Below are 21,744 nucleotides of genomic sequence, written 5' to 3' on the forward strand. Positions count from 1 at the left end.
GTTCACAAGCTAGGTTGTTCTATCAATGTTTGAGTTTCAACTGTCAGGGAAGAGAAGATAACAGGGCTACTAGTCAGACTCAATCTCACAGGCACAAACATGACAGCCACATTACCACGGTAACCTCCCGCCCTTAAAAAGGACAGGTGAACATTTAGGCCCTGCATATCATACCTGATGTCCTCGTTCTGGTTGTGAGGAGGGGTGGGGAGCGCAGCAAGGATATCCATACTCTTCACCTCCTCAGTGACAGAATCTGCAGACACATTGTAGCGAGAGATGCCATTAACAGACTGTTCAGCTGCTCATCAAATCTGATTGCACTGTATAAAACACTGTACATTCAAGCCGGATAGGAACAAAGACCATGAAATTACTAAGGGGTTTTGGATGACAAAACATACAGGCTTGGAAGTGAGACGAAGTGAGTCTTTATTTAAAAGAACGACCTTAAAAACACAAAATAGCTTTATTTCCATTAATTTTTTATAAAAACCTTGTCTTACCCATAGTGTCCTCTGTGGTCTCGGTCTCCTTCTGTACCTCAGTCAGCTCCTCCACAGCAGTCGTCCCATTGAGCATCTTGTGCTGTACCGAGGGGGGTGGTGTGGGGGGCAGGGAGGACGGGGGTGTTGGTGGATTACTGAGGTTACTCTAAGGATACAGGGTGCCGTGGTTAAACAGTGGACAGTGGGATAATTGAGAGCAATAAAAGTGATTGTTATAGAATAACGATAATCATTTAAACTTCTATAGCACTTTTCATAACAGAAAGAAAGCGCATCAAAAGCTACAAATATGAAAATCTTGTTAAAACTACTGGGAGGGTGAATACACATAAATAAAAGACGAGAACATAGAGACACTGTTACTCCTGCATCAAGAACAATATGCAGCTGGAAATCTGGACCACCACAGTAAGTCTACGCTGTACACAAGACAGTTACCTTGGTGAGAAGCTGAGAGTAGTAGTCCGGGATGTTGTCCAGTACTGCATTTCCAAAGGAGCCCTTGAGCTGGGCCTTGCCGTCGGCTGGGCTGCTGCCGAAGGGGGCGAACAGGTCCAGACTGGCAGTGATGGAGGGCTCCATCAGGGGAAGGAGAGAAAGGCCCTGGATGGAAATAATGAGAACATTGAAGTTTTTGTCACCAACATTTTTTTTTAAAGACAAATTAGGTATTACTGTAAAAAGTGACATCCTACAAAATATGCACTGCATTTGTTAAAGCGTTTTTTTTTTATCGAAGTTAGCAAATAATACAGCATACACTAAAATCAACACCCTTTCGTTCAATTAAAATGTCCCACTTGGTTTCGGTGAGAAAAGGTCTGGTATTCATTCACCAAGCCTCGGAGGTCACCTCCTCTTACCTGTTTCAGTTGTTTCATCAGGGCTTCAGTGCTCTTCCCAACCTCCTCTTTCTTCTTCTTACGGGACTGGGGTGCTCGTTCTCCAGGCTTGTTGGTGCGCTTTACCTTGGCAACAGGAGCCCTCTTTGTGATGGACTGCAGATCCTGTGATGAGGACCAACAAAAGCAATGAAGCAAGGAATTGCGCCATCGCCCCCATTTGAGAGGACTAGTACCATCAAAATATGACAATCTAAATATATTTCTATGACTAGTACCTACTTACTACCTTGCAAAAACGAGAACAGTCATAACGGATAGGATATATCTGACTCACCTCCATGTTGCGTGGAGTCCCCTGTAGTTTCTGCTCCAGCATGGCCAGCTTGCTGTTGATGTGTCCGTTGATCTCATTGTGGATGCCGTCAGATGGCCTCTGAGCTGCCAGCTGCAGGTTCTTGGTCCTCAGGAGCTTCTGCAGCAACTGTTGTCCTGTCTCAGTCCTGGGGACCTGGGCTCCGGGGTCCCCTCCTGGTCCAGGACCAGTGTTACCAAACCCTCCAACCGGCTCCCCAGTCACCTCCCTCTTGATGGCCCCGGAGTGAGGACCACCACCACCTTCTCCATCACAAGTCACCTCTCTGGGCTCCTGTTTGATGTTCTGTAGGGTCATTTTACACAGCGCACCCTCTCTGGAGCCTGGTGGAGATTGAGGACCACCCTGGCTCTCTGAGTCCTGTTGTGGATGCTGCTGGCCCTGCTGTCCACTCTCACCCTTCTGAGGCGAAGGCCCGTTCGGAGGGACTTGGCTATGGGTTGGGTTGCCACTTCCCACCTTAAGCCCAGGGTAGTCCAGGGGACTCTTGGATGCTCCAGGTGACCTGAGAGGAGACGCCTTGATCTGACTGTAAGGACTACCTTTCCCAGCTGCCCCGTCAGTTACAGACGGAGAGGCAACGTTGGTGGAGTGCGGCGTTCCTGGGGTAGCTGGGCTCATGCCTGCTTCCTGTTTCTGCACTGAGGATCCTCCAGGGGAGCCTGCGTGGGAGGGAGATCCCTGGAAGCGTTGTTGAGCCATGTGGATCTGTGGTTGTTGCTGGTGTTGCATGACTTGGTTGGGTTGACGCATTCCCATCGCCTGTGCCATGGCGTGGCGCTGTGGGTCACCAGGGGAGTTGGCCAAGGGTTGGCGGGGAGACATGGGCCTTATGAGGCGGCCCTGGGGGGGCCCACCACGTATCTGCCCCATGGGGGAGCGAGCCATGGGTACCTGGCCTCTCATCATCTGGTGTTGCTGGGCCTGTTGTTGCTGTATCATCATCTGCTGCTGTTGGACACTCAGTGCGTACTGAGGCGAGGCTCCTGGCTGCTGCTGTTGGACTACAGGTCCTGTGATCCCTTGCTGCTGCATCTGAGGAGTCACCACGCCCGGTGGTTGGCCGGGGCCCATCATTCCTGGTTGTTGCGGGGAGCCCACTCCCCCTGGTTTCCCAAGAGCTCCTCCATAGTGCATCTGCTGCTGCTGGGCTTCCAGACCACCAGGCATCCTCTGGACCTGTCCCACCTGCTGCCCCGGTCCTAGTGGCCCCTGGGGCCTCATCTGGCCTGGCTGTCCTTGACCCACCTGGAGCCTCAGCATCTGGCCCTGTTGTTGTTGCTGCTGCTGCTGCTGTTGGAGCTGGCGCTGTTGGATCATGGCCTGGATGTGCTGTATCTGCTGGTTGGGGGTGAGGTGTCGGAGCTGGGGGTTCTGGGCTATGATAGTCTGGATGTTGACTGGGGTGCGTATCTGACCAGGTGGACCCCCAGGCCTCTGGCCAGGCATCATGCCCTGCTGCTGGGCTCTAAGCATGCCCATCATGGCCTGCTGCTTCTGCTGCTGGGCCATGAGGGCCTGTTGCTGGGGACTAGGGTGGCCTGGCATACCAGGGACGGGCTGAGGCTGACCAGGGTGGTTCTGTTGACCCATCACATTTTGCATCTGGCCCATATTGTCATGTTGTTGTCTAATGGGGTCTTGGGCTTGCTGCATAAGATTCTGTTGTTGTTGTTGTTGTTGTTGTTGCTGCTGCTGCTGCTGTTGGGCCATGTAACACATCTGCTGTCCTTCCTGCTTGACGGTAACCAAACCAGACGTTGAGGGATCAGCATTGAGGGAACTCTGTCGCTGTAGAGAGAGTTGCTGTTGAAGCTGCTGTTGCTGCTGTGATTGCTGCTGTTGTACTTGGGGGTGCATGCCAGCCTGTTGGTAACCTGCTTGCTGTTGATGTCCAGCTTGAGCATTTTGAGGAGGTTGTTGTGGTGCCTGTTGCTGCTGCTGGGCCATGTATTGCTGCTGTTGTTGTTGTCCCACTACCGCCTGTTGCTCTCCAGAAGCCCCTGGTTGGGTCATCTGGCCAGGGGTTAAAGGTCCAGGTCCACCCTGCTGTGGAGGTGTCCTGGAGCTAGGACTAAGGATTCCACTCTCCCCCTGCTGCAGCCCCTCAGTTGGTTGCGGGGTGACCCGTGTGCTCCCCCCTGCTGAAGCGGGAGAAGATCCCATCTGACCTGGGGTAGCAGGTTGAGAGAGTCCTCCCTGGGAGTCGTGAGACTGGTTGGGTTGGCTGATGAAGCCCTGTGGTGGTGGTGGTTGCCTGAGCTGTTGTTGTGCCACTTGCTGCTGCTGTAGCTTCTGTTGCGCCAACATGCGCTGGGCCAGGATTTGTTGTTGTTGAGGTGTGAGCTGGGCCTGGCCGGGTCCTCTGAGTCCATGGTGCTGAGGGGGTCCCACTACTCCCTGCTGGCCCATTAGGACCTGAGGCCTCTGTTGCTGCTGTATGCCTGGCTGGGCCCCCATCATGCCTGGCTGAGCAACCATCATGCCTGGAGGCTGGTTCATAGGCTGCCCTCCCATCAGGGTCTGAGCTGGCTGGGCCACAGCCTGCCCTGGTACCATACCCTGGGGCACCATGGCCTGGTTGGGCATAATTCCCTGTTGGAGGTTTGGTTGTTGTTGACTAATCAGAGAGTTACCCATGACGCTTGGCTGTGGCAACATACCTGGTTGGACACCTGGATGTGGCATGGGTTGCTGGCCTTGCATCATCGCCTGTTGTTGCTGCTGCTGTTGTAGTTTCTGGATCATCTGCATCCTGTGTTGTCTCTCCTGGAGAAGTCTTTGGTCTGCCCCTTGGACTCCTCCTGGACCCTGGGGGAAGAACCCTGCAGGAGGACCACCAGGAGGACCAGGGGATCTGACTCCCAGAGCTCCAGGGTGCTGGCCTCCTCCTAGGAAAGGCTGCCCCTGTGGGGGAATTCTGACGGGCATACCTCCTTGCTGACCCATCATCATCTGCCCGGGCATCTTGGAGAGCAAGTGGGTCCCCTGGGTGGAGGGCCCTGGGGCCAGGAGACTGGAGCCCTGCTGGTGCTGCTGCTGCTTGCTCCTGTACTCTGCAATCAGGTTGGTGTGTTCCTTCTGCTGCTTTCGCACCTGAAACACAACAAGAGATGTGTTAACAGGAGCCAATATTAAAGTAACTGTCCAGTGTTTCCAGATTTCTATGAAATATGACTTAGAATTAGAAATATGGGTGAAATAGTTTTCCATCCAAAAATTGATAATTATGTTAAAGGAAAATATCACAATTCTGCAAATTCATATGTATTATCTACAGCACCACCCCAACCCAACCTCAACATATGTGAAAACAGTGCAAGTTGAAAAATGTTGACGTTTCCCTTTAAAAAGCAGCTTTTCTGTGTAGGAAAGGCATGGGCGTACCAACAACAGAATGTGTGAGTGTATACTGGTCACAAAAAATATGTATATGAGTAGACCGCTGATTGGCCAGCTCATCTTACTCGGGAGGATGACATCATCCTCCATGAGGAAATAGCAACAGTTTAAGTCTGGGGTGGGGTTTTCACGTGTTTTTTCTCTGAAATATATGCTTTGGGCACAAATACACGACGAGTCAACAACACTATTTGTTTATGAGTTAACAGAATATCAACTTTTAAAAGTGAGATTTCACACTGGCCAGTTACTTTAAGACAGGAAAGCATGATGATGGGTGGGTGGGTGGGTAGATGGATGGGGTAAAGATTTTCAGAGAGTCTTCCCCACCTGGTCCAGTTGTTTCTGGATCTTGCCCTGCTCCTCTGTGACCAATTTGAGTTTCTCTGCGTCAGCCTCGGCGAAATCACGGCCTGCCTTTTTGGCAGTGCGCTGCTTGGCACACAGAGCCTTGCGGGACTTGCGGTGAGCTCCGATCTGCTCCTCCAGGAACTTGAGCTGCATCTGCAGCAGCTGCTGGGTGTGCAGGAGCCACTCTTCATACTGATGCTGCTCTGCATCGTCTGGTAGGGAGAACAGGGGGGTGATTCGTTGACCAATTCAAATCAGGTGTGCTTATATTGGAATACATCAAATATGTGCAATGGCTGGGGGTACTCAAGGAGAGGTATGGGAAAACACTGGACTACATCAACTAACAAATATATGTAAGTATTATAACGCTGGAACAATTTGTAGAACTTACTGATGATCCCTTGTACAAACTGGGGAGGGTTGGGTCTCGATTGTGTTGGGTCACTGCATTCCCCTTCCTAAAAATAAAAGAAGTTGTCAAAATACATAAATCAGATAAACAGACAAGAGTGATTGTGTTTTGAGGATCCCACAGCAAATGATCGGCTTTACAGGATGAATATTATGAACACATTATATTGTCCTGGTTATGTTTGGACAAGTGAGACACCGTACCTTAGATGGGCCAGATGCGAGTTGACCCTGTGGATCTCCTGTTCCCGGTGCCGACGCTAGTCTCTGGGCCAACAGAGAGACCTGTTGTCTGTTGATTCCAGAGGGTACCCCCATTGGGTCCTGTGCCAACACTCTCTTGATGCCCTTCAGTGCCACCATCTTTGCCTTGGCGATGGGATCCATGACGTCGTCAGTCACAAACTTGTCTAGATCTGTGACGGAGCAAGCAGAAACACCGGGGAAAATGTATTAAAGGAAAACGTCATGATTCAAACAAGGATTCAGGAATCATGCAAGAATCATGATTCAAACAAGATCAAACAATCTTGAGAACTCATTTATTTACCTTTATCAGGGAAGAAGTTATCAGCCAGAGTTGACTGTTTAATCTGTTGTTGCTGCTGCTGTGGGTTGAGTCCTGGGTGAATTCCCCCAGGATGCCCCATCCTCATCATGCCTTGTTGCTGAGCCATGGCAGCCATGTGCTGTGGCGTCATCCCAGGTTGTCCCATGATCCTTTGCTGCTGCAGGAGGTGTGGAGGGCGTGGCACCATACCTGGCTGTCCCATCATACTCTGGGGTTGGGGGCGGTGGTGCTGGTGCTGGGTCAGCATGATATGTCCAGGACCGCCCTGGTGGTTGGGGTGGCCTCCCATGTGAGCCCTCATTGCCCCCTGGTGGAGGGAGCTGAGCTGCTGCTGTTGCTGCTGTTTCTGGAGCTCCTTCTTCTCGTGCTCCAGCAGGTCCTGGATCAGCAAGGGAAGCTCGCTGGCTTCCAGAGAGCTCTCGACTTTGTCTAGATCCACGGCTGGGGAGTGCTGTCCCCCTCCATCGGGCAGCCCCAAAGGGTCCTCCCCCAGAGAGGATAAGGAGTCAGCCTGACCAGGAAGAGGGTATGGGAGCCCCCCTAACCGCACAGAGCTCAGAGAGGCACCCTGGTTCTCTGATTGAGTGGATGATTTGTTTGTTTGAAGGAGCATGGAGACTGCTTCTCCCATCTCATCCTTCACCACCGCTTGGCCTGGCTCCAGCTTTATCCTGGAGGTGTCGGCAGACTCCGAGGAGGAGGGATGGGGTGTTGTGGACAACGTGGAGCCCCCCGTGTTTGAGATGGGGTTTTCCTCCACGTTTGGTTTCTGTTCCACTTTGATGTCCTGAGCTCCAGAGGTACCTGGTGTTTCACCCTCTGCTTCCACCAACCGCAGCTGGTCCGAGAACACATCCTTGGGGTCCCCTTGGTCCAGCTCAGGGTCCGTATAAGCCAGCAGGTCAAACTCGTCACTGTTGAGTAAGTCGTCTAGGTGCGGATCTGTGGTTTCCAGGTTGTCAAGGTTACCCAGGTCGTCGTCACCCTTATCAGGGTCTAGATCTAGAGCCAGGTCATCCTCATCTTCCATTCCTCCATCCCCGGGGGCATTCCCTAGCCTTTTGGGGGCAAACGGATCCTCCAGGTCGGGCTCGGGGAGATCAACATTAGGGTCCCCTGAAGCTCCAGCCTGGGACTCTGTGGAGTCCTGGGAAGGCTGGTGCTGCTGCTGCCCAGAGTGAGAACTGGGAGCGTTAGCGGTCTGGGAAGTGCCTGTGTGGGGCTGGAGATGGGGTTGCTGCTGTGAGGGGCCAGTGCTCTGCTGTGGCAGTAATAGACTCATACCACCCTGCTGTAGCCCCAGCCGTGAGTCTCTAACCCCCTCTGTCTGAGAGTCCATACCCTGAGGCATTGGATGATGAATAAACTGTCCGGGGGCCATTTCCTGCTGCTGGGGGATATATAGACGTGGCCGTTGCTGGGGCCCACGTTGGAGAAACTGGGTCCCCAGGGGCAGCCTCTGAGAGTTGTGCCTCAGCTCAATGAACTGTGGTGGGGGTCCTCCGGGGTCCATGCCGGGCTGCATGTTGAGGGGGGAGTTGAGGTTGTGCCTGGGGCCCACACCCTCTATGCCAGGCTGGGGGAACCGACGGGGACCCGGGCTCTGCTGCCACTGGCCAGGGAACGGAGGTCGACCATACATGCCCTGGGGGTTGGGGGGCCCTGGTTGTCTACAAAAGACAAATACAGACAAAATGTCAAAACGTACCGGAAGCTAGTGAGAAAGCGATGTGCACAAAAAGGTTATCTTGGCTGAAATAATTCCTGATGGCATTTCTTTCAATGTACAGCAGCTGTGAGTGCATTTAAGAAAGAGAAAACACAGACGGAAGAGAAAGGAGAGATTTGAGTGTATACCTGAGCTGGTTGGGGTCCATCATGGCAGGGGTTCCTGTGGGTGGGAGGCGGCCACCATCCATCTTCCCTGCCAATGCTGCCTGGGCACCAGCAGCAGCACGGTCCTATTGGGACAAACAACAAGGGCCTACTATTCAATTCAATTACAACTTTATCAATCCCCTCAAGGGAAATTCAAATAAAATACTAAGAAACCGCTGAGAATCACCAGCCAAACGGAGACATTACCACGGTCATTTTCAGTAGGGCAAAACGTAGAAACATTTTTTGAAATGGAAAACAAAAATGTGTTCTTATTGTACAGGTTTAAGTAGTACCTCCCCAGTTCCACTCAGATTCAAAACATTTTGAGCCTGACCCAAGTTGATGCAAGTTGATGTCGGACATGTTGTTCGACATATTATAGCGTACCTGTGGGTAGGGTGGTGGAGCACGACGGGCTTTGTCTTGCTGATAGGCTGCCATGTCACCTCCAGGCCAACAGGGGGCAGCACTGTTGGCTGCTGCAGCCTCTTTCTCTTGCCGGATTGAGTTTCGCTGCATCTGCTGTCGGATCAACAACTCCCTCAGTTTCTGTCGCTATCAGAGGAAGAAGAAGAAACACCGGTTATATCAGGCCTAAGAATGACAATAAGGGACAATTATTTATCTTGTGATGTTGAAGGACTCTTAGAAGATTAGCCCCATAGTCATAGTGGAATAAATTAGATCCTAGTTAAAGCAAATAGAACATATACCTGTCTCTGCTTCTCCAGCTCAGAGGGGCTGAGGTCCAGTAGTGAAGGATCCTGAACCGTTGACATGTCAGGCATCTCCTGGGCGCCGGACATAGTCCCCTGGGTTTGAGGTGCATCCGGGGGTTGGGGGGCTGTGGGGTCCTGCTGGGGGGGCATCCTGGAGTGGAAGTTGGAACCCATGGCCTGAGTCTGGGGCTGTTGCTGCTGCTGGAGCTGCTGTTGTTGTTGTTGCTGCTGCTGCTGAAGCTGCTGTTGTTGTTGTTGTTGCTGCTGCTGCTGCTGTTGGAGGAGTTGTTGCTGTTGCTGCTGGGCCATCTGATAGGCCATGTTGGGGCCCCGGCTGAACCCAGGCGGCCCAGAGGGCTTCCCAGAGAGAGGGTCCCCGACAGGGGTGGAGGACGGGGGGAGTGAAGGAGACTGGTTGGGGTGAGGTGAGCCTCTGTAGCTTGGGGTGCCCTCTGGAACAGCGGAGGTGGGTCGGGGGGGCTTGTGCAAAGCAGAAAAGGGGTCCCTGGACTGGGGGCGCGAGGGCGGCTGGGAGTAGGGGTCAGGCGACTGGAAGCGCGAGTTGGATGCCGGGGACTGGACAGAGAATGCATCGTTGGAGAGGGCTCCAGGAGTGAGGGGAGACTGGGAGCTGCCTTGGGACTGAGGGCTGGAGGGGACCCTGGGGCAGGACTCCTGTTGGGCCTGGGGATGCCTCTGGGGGAGGGGGGAGCAGCTATCCCCAGACTGGGGTCTGGGGGTGAGAGGAGGCTGGGCATAGGGGTCCTGAAACGGGGTAGAGGGGGACTGGCGGTAGCCCTCAGAGTGGTGGTTGGGTGAGGCTCCAGGGTGGAGTACCACCCCGCTGTCCCCTTGGTGCATCCGGGGCGTCATGGGAGCCTTGAACAAGCCATCCCCAGAGTCCAGCATCCCTGCAGGGGAGCCTGTGTTACTCAGGTCCTGGCGTCCCGTGGAGGAGGAGCGGGGAGAGGGTCCCCCACTCATATCAGCCCTGTACTGTCCCATCCCGGCAGGTGAGGACACATGGGAGGGGGAGGAACCGTATTCTGGACGCCCCATCCCCTGCTGCTGGCCTCGAAACGGGTCTCCATAGTGGGTGGTGTGGGGCGGGGAGAAGAGAGGGGAGTCCCCAGGCCCTCCACCCCTGGACCGAGGGCTTTCTGGGGGGCCTAGGTGCTCCTGAGAGCCCTGCTGTGACTGGGGCAGGTGACACTGGATCTGTTGTTGTGGCCTGAAAAATGGGTCCACCTGCTGGGCCCGCCGGGGAGTCCCTGGGTGCATGTCGAAGGGGCCGAGGCTGGCCGGCCGTCCCTGAAGAGGGCCCTGCGGGACAGGATGGAGGTAACCTGAGGAAGAGGCCTGGCCCTGCATGGGGCTGGAGGCGGCCTGGTGGGAGGAGTATGGGGTGGAGGGGTGGGAGTGGTGAGAGGGGTGGGGGGACTGGGGAGGCTGCTTGGCAAAGGGATCTGTCCTCATATCTGCCGATGCCGAGCTTGGGGTCTTGAGAGGACCGTCGGGGAAGAAAACCGAAGAGGAACCCAAGTCGGGGTGGAAGGGGAAGGGGCTCTCTGCCGAGCTGGGCTGGGAGGGGTTGGAGACAGAACCTGAGGGTGGCGGGATCTGGAGGTGCAGGCTTGGACGTTCCCCTTTGACCCGAACACTACCATCATCCTCTGTCTTGATGGGCCGACACACCTGGCTCTCTGCCTGCTGTATAAGAGAAGAGACAGTTAGAGAAAGGCAAGGAGTCTGTATGTAGATGTCCTTACAGTGACAAACGTATGCTTTGGGCTGGTTTCCTAGACCCAGATTAAGTCTTGAAGTGCATTAAAAGCATTGTCATTGGAAATTCAAAACAGATTATTTTAGTTCAGGCGTGGGCTTGATCTGGATCAAGGAAGCTGGCCCTATGAATCAATTATCTGGCCTAAACTCCCACCTTCTGTGCCTTGTTGATCCGCTGAGCTGCTCTGTTGTCTTTGGCCTTTTGCAGAAAAGGAACCTTGTCTGCAGCTGAAACCTTCCTCCAGATCTTCATGATCTGTTTACAGCGACTGGACCAGTCTGTCAGAGAGAAGAGAGAGGATCACAACTTACATTATATACAGTATCAATCAAAAGTTTGGACACACCTACTCATTCAAGGGCGTTTATTTGTTTTACTATTTTCTACGTTGTAGAATAAAACTATGAAATAACACATATGGAATCATGTAGTAACCAAAAGTGTTTAACAAATCAAATTTTTTTTTTTTTTTTTTAGATTCTTCAAAGTAGCCACCCTTTGCCTTGATGACAGCTTTGCACACTCTTGGAATTCTCTCAACCGGCTTCATGAGGTAATCACCTGGAATGCATTTCAATTAACAGGTCTGCCTTGTTAAAAGTTCATCTGTGGAATAACTTTCCTTCTTAATGCGTTTGAGACAAATCAGTTGTGTTGACAAGGTAGGGGTGGTATACAGAAGATAGCCCTATTTGCTAAAAGACCATATTATGGCAAGAACAGCTCAAACAAGCAAAGAGAAACAACAGTCCATTAGGACATGAAGGTCAGTCAATACAGAAAATTTCAAGAACATTCTTCAAGTGCAGTCGCAAAAGCCATCAAGCACGGGAAAGGAGTTACCTCTGCTGCAGAGGACAAGTTCATTAGAGTCACCAGCCTCAGAAATTGCAGCCCAAATAAATGTTTCACAGAGTTCAAGTAACAGACACATCTCAATAGCAACTGTTCAGAGGAGACTGTGTGAGTCAGGCCTTTATGGTCAAATTGCTGCAAAGAAACCACTAATAAAGGACACCAATAATAAGAAGAGACTTGCTTGGGCCAAGAAACACAAGCAATGGACATTAGATCGGTGGAAAGTCCAAATGTGAGATTTTTTTTGTTCCAACCGCTGTGTCTTTATGAGACGCAGAGGTGAAAAGATGATCTCCGTATGTGTGGTTACCACCATGAACAAAGTGGTGTGATGGTGCTTTGCTGGTGATACGGTCTGTGATTTATTTAGAATTCAAGGCAACCTTAACCAGCATGGCTACCACAGCATTCAGCAGCGATACGCTATCCTACTGGTTTGCGCTTAGTGGGACTATTATTTGTTTTTCAACAGCACAATGACCCAACACACCTCCAGGCTGTATAAGGGCTATTTGACCAAGAAGGAGAGTGATGGATCAGATAACCTGGCCTCCACAATCACCTGACCGCAACCCAATTGAGATGGTTTGAGATGAGTTGCACCGCAGAGTGAAGGAAAAGCAGCCAACAAGTGCTCAGCATATGTGGGAAGTCCTTCAAGACTATTGTAAAAGCATTCCTCATGAAGCTGGTTGAGAGAATGCCAAGAGTGTGCAAAGCTGTCGTCAAGGCAAAGGGTGGCTACTTTGAAGAATCTAAAATATATTTAGATTTTTTTGTAACACTTTTTTGGTTACTACATGATTCCATATGCCTTCTTTCATCGTTTTGATGCCGTCACTATTATTCTTCACTGTAGAAAATAGTAAAACATTAAGAAAAAACGTTGAATGAGTAGGTGTGTCCAAACTTTTGACTGGTACTGTATATTCCGGTAAACTCCTGTCAAAACATTTGATATTTGGTTCATTTTCAGAGATAATTTTTTATTTTATTTAATTAGAACTTTGGAAGCACCATCTTATCCAGAGCAAACCTCCTAAAAATTAGAAAAGGCCACTTATTAATTTTATCTAAGATCTCCCTCCATCTACTCACCTGGGTAGTCCCGTCTGAGAGTGGGGAAGTTTGTGTTTGCGTAGAGTACAGGGGAGATGGTGGACATCTCTCTTAGCTCCTCGTCCTTCTCCCAGCGCTGGAGGCTGCGCTGGTTATAGGACAGCCCGTCTCCATCTGCCTCGCCGGGGGTAGGGGGAGTGGAGGGTGTGGCAGGGGTGGAGGGGGTTGCCCATGGGCTTTCCTCTCCCCCGTCTGGACTGAACAGACCTGCCCGGTCCCGCATGTCGAAGAACGGAGACTGAGAGAGTCCAGGGAAGGACTCCATCACACCAGCTGAGGGCAGTGACCCTGAAAGGGATCAGCTTGTATGAGTGACATGTCCTGCTTTACCATGAGCCTAACAGTTCCTTAACGACAACAAACTATTACTCCATATATCATCACGCTGTTCACATTTTCTACTCCTTTCTCTTAGTGAGATGTCTTAAGTTCAACGTCACACTCATTTCCACATTTATACTTCCTATGAAAAGTGAGCTTTCTAGGCCTGTACCAGTGAGGAGGCTCCTCTGTGGCAGACCACTGCGGTTCATCTCCCCCTTGACTCCCTCCAGGATGGGCATCATGCTGCTCTGTAGCGACCCTCCTAAAGAGGCCCCCTCTGACGTTCCCAGGACCTTCCTGAAGAACTGCTCAGAGTCCTGACTCTCCATGCCCTGAGGGAGACCTGGGAGAGAGACCGAACGGAAGGCATGTTAGACTAGTGGGGAAAAGCATCCGCCAAGACCAAACTGGTAGCATATGGCAAAACTAAACACCTGCAACTCCAACACACAGATCTCTCACCCAAAGAAAATAAGCTCCTGCACACTAGGCTTGTCAAGTATCCCTTTTATATTCTGCAATTCTGAAATGTTATTTCAGCATCACCGTGATCTCTTTACCTTCATTCTTCTCCGTGTCGGAGCCTTGAGGGTCCGTCGAACTTGGTTCTTTAACGGACGAAGACGACCCTGCTCCCTCGCCCTGAGCCTGGGATCCTTCACCCCCCTCCTGCTTCAGGTGCATCCCAGACCCCATTGCTCGCTCCCTGGCCTCCGTTGCGTCAGGTGCGGTGGGTCTGTCCCCAGGTGCATGGGGCAGTGGAGGTCGGAGGAGACCCACGGCACCATGATGCCTCGGTCCTGAGGGAACCAGGAGAGCCTTCTTACTCAGGTCCATCAGTTGTTTACCAAAGAACGCCTCCTGCACAGAGAGATAGATAACTCTGATGTTAGGGAGTTGGTCTCTAGACACTACGGGCTATTTTCCCCAGACACAGATTTAAGTCTAGCCTTGGACTGAGAAGTAACTTCAAATGGAGAATCTCAATTGAGCATGCTTTGTATTCCACTGCGCTTAATTTGTGTCCGGGAAACGGGTTCCTCTGGGTTGCTAACTGAAGTCTTTAGAATAGCCCATGGTGAGAGGTGGTGAGAGAGAATGTACCTGCAGGTAAGCTGGGAACATGTCCTCCAGTTTGCTCTTCTTCCTGCCTCGTCGTTTCTTGGCCTGCTCCCCCTCTCCCTCAGCTGGCTTAGTCTCCGGGGCGCCATCTATAGGTGTGTCTGGGTGGGGCCCTGTCAACAAACAGCACGTGTCATTTCAGATGTTCAGAATCCCAATTTTGAAAGCAGGAATTATATTAAAATATTTTGTTTTGGGTTGCAAATACAATCATTCATCGACACAATGTACATTTGAAACCCGGAACATGAGACATGAAAGCACATGAACAATAACTTATTTCCGCAGCGGTCGCATAAGGTTTATTATATATTTTTTTACAAAACGTCGAAGAATTTGACCTCTCTCCAACAGATGCGAGTATTTCAGTGATTGACCAGTACAATGGCGGCAGGTGGCTGTTGTAACTTGTAACTTGCCTTCCTCTAGGGTTAGTTTCTCTCCCGTCCGTCCATCTGTAGTAATTGTCCCGTCTCCAGCCAGATGAGACAGATGGGGGAACAGACCTTTCTTCATCCGCGTGTGACACTTCCTCTGGCGCACCATGAAGCCACCGATCCCTGCGGGAAATATAAACGTTTATTTGAATGTGACCGTCATAGAGCGGTGACAAATGATATGATGTCACTACAGGGGTCTGTTGGATCGACCTGGGATCTAATAGTATCCGTTTTCTTTCAAATACTTTCCGTGTTTGATTGAGACTGTCTGGTGTGCCAGACCTGCACTTTTAGGACTATTCTTTTAGTCCCATTGTACCAGGCAAGCGAGGCTAAAGCGTCGCAAAAGAAACAAATAGTATTTTAACCAATATGTCTAGTTAGAGTGCCCTCTGACCTGGTCTGTAGGGTTTCCTCTTCCTCTTCTTCCCCTCGCCAGTCTCCTCTACTCCTCCTTTGAGGAGGCCCTCCTCCATCCCCTCACCACCTCCTTCTGCTCCCAGCTCTCTGTCTGGGCTCCCTGGAGGCTCCTGTTTTACACCAGGGGCTCCGGTCTCACATTCCATGGGCTCCCCACAGCCTGGAACAACAAGAGAGCGAGAAATTCATGGTCAATGCAGAGGAAGTGACAGACCAAAGTGGGTGCACAAATACATGCATGACGTAAGGAATCACCTCTTGAAGAACAATACATGTCAAATCAATAAATCAAGAAGGTCCAAGATGACCTTTCAAAGCATATAAAAAATTTAAATTTTTATTTTTTTTTAAACTTTTGGTAGAAAGTGTTTAAAACACACATCTAGGACCAGTTTGCAACCCCAAATTTGAACCTGAAACCCATTAGGGGATAATGGCAAATCTGACCTTCGATCAGTGTCAAGGCACGGAGCAATTTCATCCTCCTCCTATAGAAACCCCGGTCACTTAGAGAAACAAGACAGCAGAAAATCCACCCACCTTTTCCCTCGTCCCCGTCTCCCTCGCCGTCTCGTAGCTCAATGCCGTCATGCCCCCCGTCGCCACACAGCATATCCAGGCGGGAACGCCTCTGACGTCTCTTGTGTAGGGGAGACATAGAAATGCTACGCAGCAGGGACATGCCCGTCTCGGTCAGCCACACTCCCTCCAACCGGTAGAACTGACGCTCTGGGTGGGACAGGGAGGAGCGAGGGTTGATGACTGATAAAACTACACAAACATTTGACGAGTAAGAGCTATTTCTACTAAACAAACAATTACTTGGATACATACAAATAAAAAATGTGCCGTGCCGATTGTTAAAACTACAAGAGGTTGGTGTAAGGCACCTTGGGAGGTGAAAAAAAACATAATGTGTCCTTACATATAAACAGTTCAAAAGAGAAAAAAACCAACCTGGTTCTTTTATCTTCATGGCTGACATGTAGGTCGTATCCACTGTTACTGCAGACAATCCGAGGGGGAAGTGTGAGAATTACAGAACACATTTCATGTCGTCACCGTTTTCACTTTCTTCTAATCAAATGCACTGGTTTGAAGTTGATAGGCTTACCTATGGGTTTGGGGACGTAGGGAGTGCAGGAGGTGCAGGCAAAGCCCTCATCAGAAGCTTGCTCCACCTCGTCCTCAGTGTACAGACTCTCACACACCGCGTGCACCCATCTACATGGGGAGAAACACATGATGAAAGAGATACCGCTCTTTCTGGACAAAGCATTAACATGGTACAACCAAAGCAGTAGAACGGGGGTCCCTAAAGGATAGGTCTTGGGTCCTCTTCTCTTTAGCCTAATATACATACAGTGGGTGCAAAAAAGTATTTAGTCAGCCACCAATTAAGCAAGTTCTCACACTTAAAAAGATGAGGCCTGTAATTTTCATCATAGGTACACTTCAACTATGACAAAATGAGAAAAAAAAATGTTGGATTTTTATTTATTTATTTGCAAATTATGGTGGAAAATAAACTTTTGTTATTGACCAAATACTTATCTCAATACTTTGTTATATACCCTTTGTTGGCAATGACAGAGGTCAAACGTTTTCTGTAAGTCTTCACAAGGTTTTCACACACTGTTGCTGGTATTTTGGCCCATTCCTCCATGCAGATCTCCCCTAGAGCAGTGATGTTTTGGGGCTGTTGCTGGGCAACACGTACCTTCAACTCCCTCCAAAGATTTTCTATGGGATTGAGATCTGGAGACTGGCTAGGCCACTCCAGGACCTTGAAATGCTTCTTACGAAGCCACTCCTTTGTTACCCGGGCGGTGTGTTTGGGATCATTGTCATGCTGAAAGACCCAGCCACATTTCATCTTCAATGCCCTTGCTGATGGAAGGAGGTTTTCACTCAAAATCTCACGATACATGGCCCCATTCATTCTTTCCTTTACACGGATCAGTCGTCCTGGTCCCTTTGCAGAAAAACAGCACCAAAGCATGATGTTTCCACCCCCATGCTTCACAGTAGGTATGGTGTTCTTCGGATGCAATTCAGCATTCTTTGTCCTCCAAACACGACGAGTTGAGTTTTTACTAAAAAGTTATATTTTGGTTTCATCTGACCATATGACCTTCTCCCAATCTTCTTCTGGATCATCCAAATGCTCTCTAGCAAACTTCAGACGGGCCTGTACATGTACTGGCTTAAGCAGGGGGACGTCTGGCACTGCAGGATTTGAGTCCCTGGCGGCGTAGTGTGTTACTGATGGTAGGCTTTGTTACTTTTGTCCCAGCTCTCTGCAGGTCATTCACTAGGTCCCCCCGTGTGGTTCTGGGATTTTTGCTCACCGTTCTTGTGATCATTTTGACCCCACGGGGTGAGATCTTGCGTGGAGCCCAGATCGAGGGAGATTATCAGCTCCCACAGTTGATTTCTTCAAACCAAGCTGCTTACCTATTTCAGATTCAGTCTTCCCAGCCTGGTGCAGGTCTACAATTTTGTTTCTGGTGTCCTTTGACAGCTCTTTGGTCTTGGCCATAGTGGAGTTTGGAGTGTGACTGTTTGAGGTTGTGGACAGGTGTCTTTTATACTAATAACAAGTTCAAACAGGTGCCATTAATACAGGTAACGAGTGGAGGACAGATGAGCCTCTTAAAGAAGAAGTTACAGGTATGTGAGAGCCAGAAATCTTGCTTGTTTGTAGGTGACCAAATACTTATTTTCCACCATCATTTGCAAATAAACTCATTAAAAATTCTACAATGTAATTTTCAGGATTTTTTTTTTCTCATTTTGTCTGTCATAGTTGAAGTGTACCTATGATGAAAATTACAGGCCTCTCATCTTTTTAAGTGGGAGAACTTGCACAATTGGTGGCTGACTAAATACTTTTTTGCCCCACTGTACATAGTTGAAGTCGGGAAGATTACATACACTTAGGTAAGAGTCATTAAAACTTGTTTTTCAACCACTCCACAAATTTCTTGTTAACAAACTAAAGTTTTGGCAAGTCTGTTACGACATTTACTTTGTGCTTGACACAAGTAATTTTTCCAACAATTATTATTTCACTGTATCACAATACCAGTGGGTCAGAAGTTTACATACACTAAGCTGACTGTGCCTTTAAACAGCTTGTAAAACTCCAGAAAATGATGAGAAAAAGCTTCAGAATAAATTATGTCAATTAGCCTGAGTCAATTGGAGGTGTACCTGTGGATGTATTTCAAGGCCTACCTTCAAAAACTCAGTGCCTCTTTGTTTGACATCATGGAAAAATCCAAATAAATCAGCCATGACCTCAGAAACAAAATTGCAGACCTCCACAAGTCTGGATCATCCTTGGGAGCAATCTCCAAATGCCTGAAGGTACCACGTTCATCTGTACAAACAATAGTACGCAAGTATAAACACTATGGGACCATGCAGCCGTCATACCGCTCAGGAAGGAGACACGTTCTGTCTCCTAGAGATGAACGTACTTTGGTGTGAAAAGTGCAAATCAATCCCAGAACAACAGCAAAGGACCTCGTGAAGATGCTGGAGGAAACAGGTACAAAAGTATCTATATCCACAGTAAAACGAGTCCTATATAGACATAACCTGAAAGGCCGCTCAGCAAGGAAGAAGCCACTGCTCCAAAACCGCCATTAAAAAGCCAGACTACGGTTTGCAACTGCACATGGTGACAAAGATCGTACTTTTTGTCCTCTGTTCTGATGATACAAATATAGAACTGTTTGGCCATAATGACCATCGTTATATTTTGGAGGAAGAAGGTGGAGGCTTGCAAGCCGAAGAACACCATCCCAACTGTGAAGCACGGGGGTGGCAGCATCATGATGTGGGAGGGACTGGAGCACGTCACAAAATAGATGGCATCATGAGGTAGGAAAATGTGGATATTGGATATTGAAATAACATCTCAAGACATCAGTCTTAAAGTTAAAGCTTGGTCGCAAATGGGTCTTCCAAATGGACAATGACCCCAAGAATACTTCCAAAGTGGCAAAATGGCTTAAGGACAACAAAGTCACGGTATTAGAGTGGCCATCACAAAGCCCTGACCTCATCCCATAGAAAATTTGTGGGCAGAACTGAAAAAGTGTGTGCGAGCAAGGAGGCCTACAAACCTGACTCAGTTACACCAGCTTCGTCTGGCGGAATGGGCCAAAATTCACCCAGCTTATTGTGGGAAGCGTTTGGAAGGCCACCCGAAATGTTTAACCCAAGTTAAACAATTTAAAGGCAATGCTTCCAAATACTAATTGAGTATATGTAAACTTCTGACCCACTGGGAATGTGATGAAAGAAATACAAGCTGAAATAAATATATTATTCTCTCTACTATTATTCTGACATTTCACATTCTCAAAATAAAGTGGTGAACCTAACTGACCTAAGACATGGAATTTTCACTAGGATTAAATGTCAGGAATTGTGAAAAACTGAGTTTAAATGTATTTGGCTAAGGTGTATGTAATCTTCCGACTTCAATTGTACATACATACACACAGCTGAAGTCGGAGGTTTACATACACCTTATAAGTTAAATAATCTGTCTAAACAATTGTTGAAAAAATTACTTGTGTCATGCACAAAGTAGATGTCCTAACAGACTTGCCAAAACTATAGTTTGTTAACAAGACATTTGTGGAGTGGTTGAAAAACGAGTTTTAATGACTCCTACCTAAGTGCATGTAAACTTCCGACTTCAACTGTACATACATACACGCAGTATCAGTCAAAAGTATCAGTATCAGTCAAAAGACTAATTCAAGGGTTTTTATTTGAGCTATTTTCTACATTGTAGAATAATGGTGAACACATCAAAACTATGAAATAACACACATGGACTCATGTAGTAACCAACAAAAAAGTGTTAAACAAATTTATTTGAGATTCTTCAAAGTAGCCACCTTTCGCCTTGATGACAGCTTTGCACTCTCTTGGCATTCTCTCAACCAGCTTCATGAAGTAGTCACCTGGAATGCATTTCAATTAACAGGTGTGCCTTGTTAAAAGTTAATTTGTGGAATTTCTTTCCTTCGTCATGCGTTTGAGCAAACCAATTGTGTTGTGACAAGGTAGGGGTGGTATACAGAAGATGGCCCTATTTGGTAAAAGACCAGGTCAATATTATAGCAAGAACAGCTCAAATAAACAAAAGAAAATCGCCAGTCCATCATCACTTTAAGACATGAAGGTCAATCAATCGGGAAAATTTCAAGAACTTTCTTCAAGTGCAGTTGCAAAAGCCATCAAACACTAATGATGAAACTAGATCTCATGAGGACCGCCACAGGAAAGGAAGACCAACCTCTGCTGCAGAGGATAAGTTCATTAGAGTTACCAGCCTCAGAAATTGCAGCCCAAATAAATGTTTCACAGAGTTCAAGTAACAGACACATCTCAATATCAACTGCTCTGAGGAGACTGCGTGAATCAGGTCTTCATGGTCAAATTGCTGCAAAGAAACCAATACTAAAGGACACCAATAATAAGAAGAGACTTCCTTGGGCCAAGAAACACAAGCAATGGACATTAGACTGTTGGAAATCTGTCCTTTGGTCTGATGAGTCCAAATTTGAGATTTTGGGTTTCAACCGCCATCTTTGTGGGGCGTAGAGTCGGTGCACGGATGATCTCTGCATGTGTGGTTCCCACAGTGAAGCATGGAGGAGGTGGTATGGTGATTTAATTAGAATTCAAGGCAACCTTAACCAGCATGGCTACCACAGCATTCTGCAGCGATATGTCATCCCATCTGGTTTGCGCTTAGAGGGAATATCATTTGTTTTTCAACAGGATAATGATCCAACACACCTACAGGCTGTGTAAGGGCTATTTGACCAAGAAGGAGAGTGATGGACTGCTGCATCAGATCACCCGACCTCAACCCAATTGAGATGGTTTGGAATAAGTTGGACCGTAAGGTAAAGCAAAAGCAGCCAACAAGTGCTCAGCATATGGGAACTCCCTCAAGACTGTTGGAAAAGCATTCCAGGTGAAGCTGGTTGAGAGAATGCCAAGAGTGTGCAAAGCTGTTATCAAGGCACAGGGGGGGCTACTTTGAAGAATCTCAAATAAAAAAATATATTTTGATTTATTTAACAATTTCATGGTTACTAAATGATTCCATGTGTTATTTCATAGTTTTGATGTCCTCACTATTATTCCACAATGTAGAAAATAGTAAAAATAAAGAAAAACCCTGGAGTGAGTAGGTGCCCAAACTTCTGACTGGTAGTGTGTATTTATATATATCTTTATCTCAACAACCTTCCAAATATCTCTATGTATGTTTGTGTAGTTGTAATGAGTGGTACTCACCTGTCACAGTGTTGGCACTGCAGCAGCAGCTCCTCCTCCATGAAGTTCTCCCTGCAGACAGGGCAGGTTACCAGGCTGGCACAGGGGCCACAGTGGGTGTAGTTGTTCTGCCACTCACAGTGGAACCCCGGGCTGCTGGCACCACACTGCATACAGCTCACACACCTACACAATGAACAGACAACAGGGACAATGAGCAATCAGGTTCAAGTACAGTATCTGACAGGTGAATGTTCAAAATGGTGGTGTAATTCTTGTTGCTGGTACTGTTCGT

The 21,744-nt window shown here is 48.7% G+C and overlaps 1 protein-coding gene across 1 annotated transcript in view; it reads right to left on the reverse strand.

Annotated features, from left to right (window-relative positions):
- Positions 1 to 21,744, reverse strand: part of LOC139368414 (lysine (K)-specific methyltransferase 2D) — a 42,073-nt gene that overhangs the window by 9,061 nt on the left and 11,268 nt on the right. Inside the window, exons 17-39 of the mRNA XM_071107275.1 lie at positions 21,471 to 21,635; positions 16,249 to 16,358; positions 16,092 to 16,139; positions 15,675 to 15,863; positions 15,112 to 15,294; positions 14,694 to 14,834; positions 14,257 to 14,387; positions 13,713 to 14,013; positions 13,322 to 13,495; positions 12,808 to 13,116; positions 11,005 to 11,129; positions 9,060 to 10,775; positions 8,734 to 8,901; positions 8,323 to 8,426; positions 6,445 to 8,135; positions 6,099 to 6,310; positions 5,875 to 5,941; positions 5,460 to 5,692; positions 1,689 to 4,823; positions 1,373 to 1,516; positions 948 to 1,112; positions 507 to 654; positions 175 to 256 (exon numbers count right to left, since the gene is read on the reverse strand). Of these exons, the coding sequence (XP_070963376.1) occupies positions 175 to 256; positions 507 to 654; positions 948 to 1,112; positions 1,373 to 1,516; positions 1,689 to 4,823; positions 5,460 to 5,692; positions 5,875 to 5,941; positions 6,099 to 6,310; positions 6,445 to 8,135; positions 8,323 to 8,426; positions 8,734 to 8,901; positions 9,060 to 10,775; positions 11,005 to 11,129; positions 12,808 to 13,116; positions 13,322 to 13,495; positions 13,713 to 14,013; positions 14,257 to 14,387; positions 14,694 to 14,834; positions 15,112 to 15,294; positions 15,675 to 15,863; positions 16,092 to 16,139; positions 16,249 to 16,358; positions 21,471 to 21,635 (9,741 nt within the window). The remainder of the gene's footprint in view (positions 1 to 174; positions 257 to 506; positions 655 to 947; positions 1,113 to 1,372; positions 1,517 to 1,688; positions 4,824 to 5,459; positions 5,693 to 5,874; positions 5,942 to 6,098; positions 6,311 to 6,444; positions 8,136 to 8,322; positions 8,427 to 8,733; positions 8,902 to 9,059; positions 10,776 to 11,004; positions 11,130 to 12,807; positions 13,117 to 13,321; positions 13,496 to 13,712; positions 14,014 to 14,256; positions 14,388 to 14,693; positions 14,835 to 15,111; positions 15,295 to 15,674; positions 15,864 to 16,091; positions 16,140 to 16,248; positions 16,359 to 21,470; positions 21,636 to 21,744) is intronic.

This window comes from Oncorhynchus clarkii, chromosome 16 (genome assembly GCF_045791955.1).
Source record: "Oncorhynchus clarkii lewisi isolate Uvic-CL-2024 chromosome 16, UVic_Ocla_1.0, whole genome shotgun sequence".
Classification (NCBI taxonomy): domain Eukaryota; kingdom Metazoa; phylum Chordata; class Actinopteri; order Salmoniformes; family Salmonidae; genus Oncorhynchus; species Oncorhynchus clarkii.